Genomic DNA, 12,464 nt, shown 5'->3' on the forward strand with positions numbered 1-12,464 from the left:
AGTCTAAGTGTGTACACTTTCGGAGGCCTCTTCATCATCACAACAGTGATTTCGATTTCTTCATGGTTGATTTATATAGTTTGTTTCCTCCACAAATACTGGCCTGCTTTGAATTCCATCCATCGAGAAGCCTCCCTCTTGTCAAAATTAGTGTTTTGACCGAAAAGACAGCACTCTGTTTTCTTTAGAGCAAACCAGTCAACAAATGCTAGAAGAGCTAATGCTGCTTCATCAGATGCTAGGGACAACATGCTGAGCAATGCAATGTCTTCCAACCAAGGATTGGACAATGTCGCCATAGACGACGAAGAAGATATACCTCTACATTCTACGGATTTTGGGCGCTTCTCCTATGGTTGTGCATGATTTCTGATAAATGTGCTCAACCTACTGAAGTTCTGTTTAAGAAAGTATACTTCACATAATGAATGCTGGGATTTTTTTTTTTTTCTTCAATTATTTGTTGATCTAAATGATTTATTCAATTACAATTGTCACTTCGAATCTAAGACTCGTAATAATTAGATCAGTATGTTATTTTGCAGACAAGTTTGGCACCATATCTTTTGACAACGGAAGCTATTATTGCACTCCAAAATAATCATTATGCACGCCTACGCCTTGCTTACAAGTCGTAATAACCACTACCCCATGGAAGTGAGATTGAAAATGAAGAAATAAAAATAATTGATTAGGTTTTGTTTTAATTTTCATGTTATATAGCATTCCATGCATATTTTTTGCCCTCCCACCATCTTTCTTCATCCATATTTCCTCTATGTCTAGCAGAAACATGAAAACTAAAAAGCAACAAGAAAAAGGTTGCCTAGTGCCAATAACAACTCCCTAAACAAATGTTGTTGAAAAAAGAGAAACTAATTACGGTTTTAGTTGATCAGCGTTTTTGTTCACATGGGCAAATGAATTCGATGAAATATTAGAAAAGGTGAAACCTAAAGACCTAGCTTGGGAACCAAGCCATCAGTTCAGACCTCCGCATCAATCACCTGCAGGAGAAAAACTTACTTGGCACGGGAATGCCAGGTCAGTTTTCCAACTCATTATCCCAAGCCAATAAGATACTGCCACCTGTCAATCTTCTTTACAAACTTTTAGAAACATATTTTAATAAAAAAATCAACCAAAAAGTAAAATTTCCCTCTCCCCGTGCCAGGAAAGTTTTTCAGAGCAAGGTAACAAAGTGTTCATTATATATGTAGCAAACTAAAAGTTAAAATTGCTGGCTCTAAGTAATCAATCTTTTGTAAATAGTTCAGATCAAATTAATTCCTTGCTTACCAAATTTCAACCTTATTTTGGAGAACAAATAAGTAGAAGGTGCATATTCTCAATAAATTAAAAATAATAATAATAAAATTGTGGTATAGGATCATTGTACCAAGTCATAGAGTAAAAGGTTGAGAATTAGCACGATGAGAATTATAAAGAACCTGCAATTTGAAAGAAAAGATTTATATTTAAGACCATTCAATTAATCAGCACAGCTAATATTATCATCTTTCGAACTCTACATATGAGACTTTTTCGGCTTAATTGCTAATAAATCTGGAAAGCGGTACCTCACTAATGTAAGCTAGTTGTTACAGCTCAAAAGGGGAAAATCATGGAGATTTTGACTGACATTGATTTGAATAAATTGCCAAATACAAACAACTATAGGCACATAAATTACAATTCACAAGCCTTCAGGTGATAGCGCACTTTACATACTTCACAGCCGTAAGGAAAGGCAGCAATAAAGGAGGAATCAAACCAGAGTAGGAATGCCAACTTAGTAACGTTAGTCTTCATTCATCATCTCAGTGGTTGTCTCCATGGATCATCAATGATTGAAACGGAACCCTCTTAATTTCCACTAGCGTGGAAAACTCCTCGTGCATTGGCTGCTTCCATGGTTCCCCATCCATCTGCATATAAGCATTTCTCCACTCCCCACCTCTAACTTCCAACCGAATTGCAGCAGCCTAAAACCAGTGTAACTTGTTCAATACATGAGCACTAAATTTCCAGCATATCAAATAACAATGCATGCACAGACCTTAAAAAATCAACAATAGCAAGCTCTCTGGACACACGAACAGGCAAAACGAATACACAATAATCCTATTTTCAGACTGAACTGACAAAAAACTGAAGCCATACATGTTTTGGGCCCAACTTCTAAGTCCTTTACAACACAAAACGTGAAACAGACAAGGATTATCCATCCAACATGTCCTGCACTGCATCTCAGCATTCAGTGTTGCTACAATGTCTAAAAAATCATACCCTAAACAACCATGAACCTAAAAGGAAATTTCTAATTCTTTTATAAACGTGTGACTAGCAATACTGATTTAGCCCAGGCCCAGAGGGAACAGAACATTCCAAAATGAACACTCAGATATTCTTTTCTTTTGTAAGCATTCCATATGTATGTACAACGTGCGATAGACAGCTTTCTTCTGAATCATGTTTTAAGAAAGTTTACAAGACCATATCAAAATTTCCCAGCGGCAGAGGGGTATATTCTACTAGATTTTCATGTCTCACCTATGAATACTTCAGGTATAAGAAAATTTAATTATTAAAAAATATTATTGAGTGAGTTTAGGATAGAGAACAGGGAACTAATAGAGTAGCCACTTCGTCAACAGGTCATCCAGCTTATTAATAGTGATGTCACTAAAAACAAATGCCATTATTCAAGAGTTCAAAAATGCATCCTGAAAATTGAGGTATTTTACAATAAGATCCTGATATTATCAATATTCTAAAAAGCATTACATTTTCTGTCATTTTATTAGGTTGGGGAGCTGCTGTAGGATAGTTTTTAGACTTGTATTAAACCATAAGAGGTGCATTTTGATTTGTTTTTAAGGGTTGTTTCTTTTTTATGGTGGACTTCTGGTTCACTAAGTTTTGAATTGTGATTTTGGCTCTTAAATGAAATATTGTCTCTCATAAAAAAGATATTCTAAAAAACCCTTACTTTTGCATGCCGAGTAAAAACTTGACCTAATAATAGCATGGAGATAGACATTGTTGCGGTACCTGAGCAATATGTTTGGCAGAGATGAGTTCAACCATAACAAAAGAAGCATGCCATCCTTGTTTAAGGCCAAAAATTTCTAAAAGACCATCATCAGCATGGGCCTCCACAAAGCCTTTCTGAAACAATAAAATTTAAGCTACCCATTATTAGCTTCTCTGTTAAGCATGATTTAAATGAGCACACTGAATAAAATTTGCATAATCATCGAAACTCTGAACTCTACTAAATAACTTTGGCGTAGAGTTGTACGTGAGAAAAAAAATCTAACAAAGACAAAACGATTCATATATAAATATCAACTAAAACTTCAGGACCTACTTCCAGGCATAAACAAAAGGCAACAAGGCAACTCGAACTTGCAAAAGCAAACTTCCTATCCTTGAATAATCGTAAAAATAATAAATAAATAAATATGTTTGTGTCAGCACCTCTCTGTGTCACCTAAAAACAAAACACAAACTTATCCTTCAAAATACTGATAGACAACACCACATTATTTCAGTAAAAACTATATAATACCTTTTCCAAGTATTCTGGTTTCAGATTACCCCATGGATTTCTTCCACTCCCATAGCTATGAAGATTTAGAACAACAATAGCCCTTACGCTGAAAGAAGATGAAATAACAACATAAGCTATTATGAAAAACGAAAGGGAAAATCTTGTGCTTTACAAGTACTCCATGTCTGGCAGCATTGTAGTGTAAATTATTTTACGTTCAGAAAAATAAAAAGAAAAACCAAAGGAACGGATATACCCACATAGTCAGAAATAGATGACAAGGATATGACACATAGTTTATACTTTACTGGTTAAGTGATAAACTTGTATTAAAAAGAATAAGAAAGCAAGAAGAAGCAAATTTAAAAATAAATAAATAAAAGACCACCAAGAGCTAAGCATGCAAATAAAAAATAGGCTTTTTATCACAAATGGTCCATGAGGTTTGCGAAATTATCACCTTTCGTCCCTAACCTTTTTTTGTGACGCTAATGGTCCTTAAGGTTAGCCTCCACACATCAAAATGGTCCCTGCCGTTAGCTTCCGTCAAATTCTCTGTTAAATTGCTGGCGTGACACGTGTGGAGCCCACAGATCCAATGGTATAAAGCCACGTGGCTTTAAATATAATTTAATATATTTTTAAAACTTAAAATTCATTTTAAAAATGAATTAAAAGCAACTTAAATCTTTTTATATATTCTTAAATTTCTCTCTCTCCTTCTCCCTGTGTTCTCTTTCCCTTCCCCTCTTGCAGACCCACTCCTCTCTCTCTCTCACATTCGATTTGAACAGAGCATGAAAGATATTTAAAAATATATAAAATAAAAAATTTAGCTTTTAATTTATTTATTTTTATGGATTTTATGTTTTAAAAATATTTCAAATATATTATATTATATTTAAAGCCACGTGGCTTTATATCATTGGATGTGTGAGCTCCACACGTGTTACATCATCAATTTAACAGAAAATTTGACAGAAGCTAACGGCAGGGACCATTTTGATAGGGTAACCTTAAGGACCATTAGTGTCACAAAAAAACGTTAGGGACGAAAGATGATAATTTGATAAACCTCAGGGACCATTTGTGATAAAAAGCCTAAAAAATAATGTTGCCAGCCCCAAAACAAAAGTGTACCTTGATGGCACCGGAATCTGCTCCCATTCTGAACAATTAACCTTTTTGACATGCATCCTTAGGATGTTCTTTAGTCCCCTGCAACCAGACAAATTATTGGATACACATCAGCAAAGGGACGAAGAGACGGGGAATATTACAAGTCTTTGCCAATTTTACATATGCAACAATTACCCTCCCAATATACATGTAAAATTTGTCTAGAATCACTGAGTCAAGTAACACACAACTCTCATTTGGCCAAAAAACCTTGAAGGGTACATTAGAAAGGAGTGAGTTATAGATCAAGCAAAACCATTAAGAGGCCATTTCGCTTCTACTCCTCCCACACAAACTCAAGGTGGAATTCTTCTCAACCAGGGACAACTTTTAGAATGGAAGTTTTGTATTCTTAAAAGTCCAATTTTCCTAATTCATATTAGAAAATCTTAAAACAATTACAGTCAAATCAAATTAACATGGAGAGCCGCCATCACAATAATTAGAACACTGCTTCAGTTGGGAGATATCAAACCTTAAACCTGGATCACTTGTGCAAGGTGTGAAGAACCAACCTTGAGTGCAACTATAACCAGAGTAAACCAACTGCAAGAAAGATGGATCAGCCACAATTAAAGTTAGTTCTTTATCACCTAAAGCCATTACATTTCATTAACAGAAAATAGCTCATACAAGTGTTTAAAATATGTTCTCTTCTTTATAAAATTTTAGAGTTCAAGAAGGAAAAATATTTATTGAATGCGCTTAAATGGAAAGTATTCTCTACTCCAATATCTGAACAATACCGTGCAAATGAAATCACAGATAAAACCATGCCCCAAAGGAAAATCCAATCATATATAAAGGTAAAAAGAGATTCAATCAGACCTTATTTGAAATTGGACCTTGTGCAAGATAGGGTTTTTCGTTTCGTAAATGGTGGAATCCATAAGCAACTTGCGCATCCATTCCTGTATGACCAAATAACAAAAACAGGCTCGCGTAAAGGGCAGTTCCTCATAAAAAATAACCTATTAAACATACCTTTCCAGTACAGAAGCTTGTAAGACAAACCATGGCCATGTACCACTATCTTACCATCTAACACCATGTAAAAACCATAGGTGCATCAATAAATAGAGCCAATCTACCAATGATGTCAACATACCTATACTAAAGTAATTGTAAAACACTCCTTCGTGACAAATTGCTTTCTCAGGCAAATCCCCTTGAATTTCCAAACCCTGCAGTGAATAAAAAGTGTCAAACATAACGTATACGATTATGATAAACTTAAGGCCATATGAAAAAGGGATCTCAATACGCCCAATAATAATAATAATAATAATAAAATAACCAAACTTTCGTTCACAGTAAACAAGCAAATAAACTTTATCAACAATATAATGTAATCAATGATTCCTTAAATATTTCATCTATTTTCCACTCTTTTTCATCACTTTTTGAGCTCTAACTCATTAGCCACTGAATAGTTCATTCTTGAAGGACACACTACAAGTATCCAAAAAGAATGTGAAAATTATCAGAACTACCTTTTATAGATACAGAAACCAGTAGGGAGAAAGGCATTGCATATGATTTGAAATTGGAAAAAAGAAAGCCCCTTCATAGAAAATTAAAGAAAATAATTAAAGCAAGACAATACATACAAAAGTCCTTCAACATACATGTATGGAAAATCTAAATGCAATTTTAGCCAAATACAGGACAGGATTTAGGGGCTGGGCTTCCAATGCTCGCATAAGAAGCGGGAAAATGCAAATGCAATCTTGCCCAGGCATGTCATGTGGGTGATTCTGATAGGCTATCAATGTCAGGAATTAAGTAACTAGAATAACTTTGGGGAGTACAAAAAGGGTTGTGGTAATTGCATGGAATTATTTTTTGATGGAATAACTGCAGAGAATTATAAACATATGAATTAAATGAGGAGAAGAAAGGAAATGCGTAGACCGAGATATCAAGGAAACAAACCTGTCAGCAACATGTAATATTCATTCATCAAAATAGTCACTACTGCTTTACAATACAAGATATAGTTTTATTTAGTTTTCAAGAGATTGTCTTATTTACCAGAGATAACACCATCGGATCCAGAGAGTTGAGCAATATAAATATTAATTTTTACCCAGAAGAGTAACTCACAAACCAGAATATTAATTGCACGGTATTTGACACCTGAATGAAAAATCATACTTCTAGAAATTTAACATTCAGAGGGTAAACCCAGTAAGAGTAGCTAAGCAATGCAAAATTAGAATGCAAAGTAGCCAGATTTACAACCTCATCAAGAGTGCACTCTTCGGTAGCCTTCAAAGAATGAGGTGGATCCATAACTGTACCAGCTGGCATTGACAACACAATATGCCAACTGCACCATAAATAAAAAACAAATATTAATGTAACTGTTAGTTGAACCAAAACCATAAATAAGTAGTGTTACTGCTACTACAAACAGAGTTGTTTATATCACAATGGGGCCTCATCCCAAATTATTTGTATTAAAGAAACCCACAAAACTATAGGCTACATAGCATATAAACTGGTAAGGGTGAGAACTCAACATTAAGCTTGCCTATAACATGCCGAAAACCCAGACCAACCACCAAATGATACCAAATCTCCATTTACCAAAAGGTTTATTATGTAAGACATTTTTCTTTCAGGAGGGTGGGGGGAAGTAAACAGAAAAACAAAAAAAAAACAAAACAAACAAAACAAACAAAATTAGTTAGACAAATCCATGAAACCAAACAGGCTGAATTGGAACCACAACATTGTTTTCAAGGGATAAAAAAGAAAGGAACCCACATCTCAAATGCAATCAATTTGCTAACAAAACTGACCCTGGAAATGAGAGTGACACATGCACAAAGGTGAATGCAGAGTTGAGTGAACTAAAATTTCAAGAACATATTGAAGAGTTGTAAATTTTTTCAAAAAGGGAAAAAGATTCACAGTGCAGGAATAAAGGTACTAAATCTCCAAAGGAAAAAAAAAGGTCCTGAATCTCCTATAGGGGAAAAAAGGACCTTAAACATACTAAATTTCAGTACATTAGCTGCACGCAATTTCTAAAGTAGCTAGCTAGACACAATCATTCATTAGAAAAGATTAGAGAAAGGCCTTAACTCTACAAGCCTTCTACTTGAAAACATATACAAACTGTTACCTAATAGGCGTACCTATCCAAACGGCATATTGGACCTGCAGTAGCCCTGAATAGAGTTTTTTTAATGGCTGATTTCCAGGCAAAAGGGAATGAACCACCCTGGTGAGAACATACATACCCATTGCTCAATAATGCAAGAAAATCTCCAAAAACTCAAAATACATTGCAAAAGGACAGCTTACCCAACCAAAACTCCTAGACAGATCGTTTCCCGTGCCAAGTGGAATAATTCCTACTGGAGGCACTGGTTCCCGACCCTGTCTGTTTAGTTCAGATAGGCAACCTAATACCCAACCGACTGTACCATCACCCCCCGCAACCTGCCCAATCATTCCAATATATTGCTTATCAAATGTAAATACTGTAGGGATCCCACTAGATGCCAAAATTCAGAGTAATTATGAGATATGGGCTTTAAGTAAATGTGCCGCAATGTCATACCAGAACCCTGATCTTTTGACGACACTCTTTCGCACAAATATCACCAAGATCAGCCAATAACTCTAGACAACCCAATCCATACTGAACAAATTCATGAGGCTTCACATCTGAGAGGTCAAAAACCTGCATAACAAATTATTTCCAATTCAAACAAACCACCCCTTATACAAATTAAAGAAATATGAAGAAAACCTGTATAGAAAACAAAGAAAAAGGACTAAGAAAACAGATATGAAAGGGAAAAAAAATTTAACAACGAGTGAATCAGATGAAAAAGGTCAGCCTACTTCAAAATGCACAAGCTAAACATACATTTGACTAGATGGTCTTAATTCCACGTGTGTTTTTGCAGCACATGCTCACACAAAAGCTTCATAACAGGCATGATCTTTTACTACTCCAGGACACAGAAACCACTAACTTTTAGCTTATATTTGTTTGGCGGAATGGGATTCTAGGAATCTTAAACCTATTCCTTGCAATGGGACTTTAAAAGCCCATGAACCCAGCATTCTCATTTCAATGTTTCCTTTTTTCTTTTTTCTTTGCCAGTACCATTTCAGTGTTTAAAAATGCTGATAATGAAAATGTGTATAAGGACAGCTACGATTGCCTAACAGTGCCAGACCACTTCGTTCCCCTGCCTCCCCTGTTTTTTTTTTCGTTTTTTTTTTTCTTTCTTTGTAAATCCCTTGCTGCCTTATAACAACAAAATACATCCATACACTACGTAAACTCCCGAAGCTTAAACTCACCCATTGAAACCCAAAAGGAAAAGTTCTCCACAGAAAAAATAATAATAATAATAACACAAAAATAAAAGGAAAAAAACACCAATAATTATTCTACATAAACGAAAACCCCTAAACCATACGTAAGCTGCAAGCAAGAAAAAATACTCAAAAATGTAAGTTCATGCACGGACATAAATTATAGAAAGAAAAAAACTTTTTTTCCATTATTGGTTTCTCAGAAAATTAAATTATTTATAATGGTTCACTACAAACAAAAAAAAAAAACTATCAAATAGGTCACCAGAAAAACCAAAAAAATTCAATTGGGTCAGCAGAAAACCAAAGAATAAAACAAACATAAAAGGGGCCAGTCAGTGTCAATTTAATAAACTTGAGAAGAGAAAAAAAAAACATACCTGTTCTTCACCCATCAACATTTGGAGCCTCTCCTTGAGCATAGGCCCATGCCTCCCGCCGCTCCGCGGATTTATAAACACAACCATGGGTGACTCCGGCGGCGTCTGGTCCTCATTTTCAGCGGTGGCGGTGGCGACAAGGTCTCGGCTTCCCGGAAGGCGGCTCTCTCCGGCGCTTGGGTCCTTTAACCGTATGGAATCGCGCATGGCGAACCGGAGGTACTGCGGCATCAAGAGCTTCTTCTTCAGCTCCTCCTTATCAATCGTCATCCCCGATAGGGTGCAGCTCTTGAACGAATCGATCATCGACGATCGCGCGCTGATCCGCGTCGTCGACGACGGCGAATCCATGTCGCCCTCTATTTTTCTCTCTCTTCTCTTTCTCTCTCCTCTGTCTCTGAAAAGCGCGTTTATAATTGAAATTTCAAAAGCCAATGGGGGAGAGAAGAATGATGTGGTCGAGCTCTGGACTTTATTGTGCAAAAATATTTTAAATTTACAATACAGTATCTATTATTAGCCGTCTATTCTATAGTTAGGAAATCTTATCTCAAAACTTTAAGACATTTTTTAAAATTTACTTCGATCAATTGGCGTAATTACATTTTTTTAAAAACATTTGAATACACACGGAGATTCCGCGTCCAATTTAGTCAAAGTCAGTTTCATCCAAAAAAATTCAGTCAAAGTCACCAGTAAAAGTTATAGTAGGGTGATGTGTAAAAGATAATAAAATGTTCACCAAAAAAAAAAAAAGATAAAATAAAATTATGGGACTTGACGAAGGTTTATGACAGAAGTTTTTTTTTTTTTTTTTTTTTCCGAGAAATACTAGATAGATTATATTTATAGATCACTTTGTGTGTTAGTTTGCCATTATTTGAGTTGTGTGTGATTATCTTCATATCAATTCAACATATTGTTGTGTTTGATCACGGGAAAAGATTTACCCATATTATACACCAAGAGCAAAACTACGTGTAGGCTCTACTAGGCTTCAGCCCAGTGCTGTTTTTCTGTTTTCCGCATATAAGATTAGTTTTACAAGCCAAACTAAGGTAGATCAAATAGGGGAATACTAGCAACCTTCTCTTTTGGACCTTCTCCATTTTCCTCATGACATGTGTTACTTTCCTTACACTAAAAAAAATGTAATTAATGCATCAAATAAGGTAACATTTGTTTTCAAATTTACTCTTATTTTATGTATTGATTTTAACGTTTCCTTAAATTTATTATCCAAATTTGTTACAACTTTCTTATCACCTTGTCAAAAAATTAAATAAGAAAAAATATTAGTTTTTCTTTTCTTTTCTGAAAGACTCCAACAGATAAGACTTACCTAATTAATGGTTTAGAAAAAAAAAATTCAATAATCAGACTTACCGAATTAATGGTTTGAAAATGCAATCAATGAACTTCCTTTTAAAACAAACTTCCTTTGAAGGACGTCTTTTGTTTGTATAAAAAAAAACGATATATTTTTTGTGGATTTTTTTATAACAAAAAAAAAAAAAAGTTTTTCCTCTAAAAAATATAGACATTTTCTTTTTAAAAAACAGAATTTTATAATTTTATAATTTTTTACATATTGTAAGAGAGTTGTAAGAAAAATTGGATAAATTGAAGGACAATACATTTAATAAGGGTAAACTTGGAAAACAAAATGTTATTTGTTTGATGTATTAATGTCAGTATTTTAAGAGATATTTAGTCAGATACCCATTCTTAACACTAAAATTATAAATAAACCCTACACTATTTAATTTCTATAAACATACCCAAAAAATAATAGTTGGCCCTATTGAATTTAATTTTAATTATTAAATTACTTTGATACCCCCATTGAGTGTTTTGGGCTTTTTAATGAGGTTTTTGGGTTGAGTTTGTTTTAAGAAATCAATGGCAGTTTTGTAATTTAAAAAAAGTTAAAAGCCTTATTGTTATATTGTAAATAGGTTTTGGGTGTGTTTCTAAAGTCCATTTTATATAGGGTTTTTTTATAATTTGGGCTCCAATATTGGGTATTATAGTGAATCTCCCTTATTTTAAATGTATGAGAAGTGGCACATGTCATAAAGAAAAAGAAAAAAATCTAAAAGAAAATATTGAAGAGAATATTACTAACATTCCCTAATCAAATATTATCCCACCACTTTAGGTAGAAATAAGCCCATCCATTCAACCAATCTATACACCACAGGCACACCTTTGCAAACAAACTCTACACGTGTTGGTTCATGATTTAATAGGACAGTTTAATGGTTTGTGCCAACGTTTCCAGCACAAAAGAAACCAAATTATAATTTTTTAAAACTCTTAACATCTATCAAGCTTATAATATAATAAATAAAAAACTACACTTTCCTCTTCTCTCCCCTCTCTCGGATTATTTCCTTCTCTTTCAGTTTATCTCTGTGTTAATTTTTTTCTTCTCTTAGTTCTCTTTCAATGTACACTATCAGTAGCAAGGAAGGTCTTTGGGCATGACATCATAGATTTGATTATTTATTTATTCAGATAAACTTTGTTGAAAATTATCAGTACGCGAGTCTTTGAGCTGCCATGAATTCGCAGGTATTGACAAAAAAACCATGGGAAATACGTTCTTTTGGGGTCGATTTCATCATGATCTGGATTGTGGGTATTAAGGTTTTATGATCAAGCCAAGATGAGTGATGGCGAGGTAGATCTACCGCCATGACCCAAAAACAATTTAGCCCACCCTTATAAAAATTCATGGTTCCACCATTGTTAGACACCAAAGTTGTTTTGTACTCGTATTTTTTCATTAATAATTACTATCGTTTATTCTAATATATATATATATGTATACACACTAAATTAGAGATCATTCTTCTTTTATATTTGATAACATTTAGATGACCAAACGATTTTTGATTTGGTTAATTTTATTCAAAAGAGAGATGAAAATGGAGAAGAAATAAGGTACAAGAAAGAATGAATCTAGCAAGTATTCATCTCTCTATATTAGTTTGAAAATT

General features: G+C 34.3%; 1 protein-coding gene across 1 annotated transcript; it reads right to left on the reverse strand.

Annotated features, from left to right (window-relative positions):
• Positions 1-1,457: 1,457 nt before the first annotated feature.
• Positions 1,458-9,950, reverse strand: LOC117630704 (diacylglycerol kinase 4-like). The gene is made up of 12 exons (XM_034363436.1): positions 9,460-9,950; positions 8,310-8,432; positions 8,051-8,188; positions 7,882-7,967; positions 6,980-7,067; positions 5,844-5,919; positions 5,564-5,646; positions 5,211-5,281; positions 4,697-4,774; positions 3,575-3,662; positions 3,055-3,171; positions 1,458-1,985 (listed from the first exon to the last, which is right to left on the reverse strand). The coding sequence occupies exons 1-12, from the start codon at positions 9,808-9,810 to the stop codon at positions 1,821-1,823; spliced, it is 1,464 nt and encodes a 487-aa protein (XP_034219327.1). The 5' UTR covers positions 9,811-9,950; the 3' UTR covers positions 1,458-1,820.
• Positions 9,951-12,464: the final 2,514 nt, after the last annotated feature.

This window comes from Prunus dulcis, chromosome 1 (assembly GCF_902201215.1).
Source record: "Prunus dulcis chromosome 1, ALMONDv2, whole genome shotgun sequence".
Taxonomy (NCBI): Eukaryota; Viridiplantae; Streptophyta; class Magnoliopsida; order Rosales; family Rosaceae; genus Prunus; species Prunus dulcis.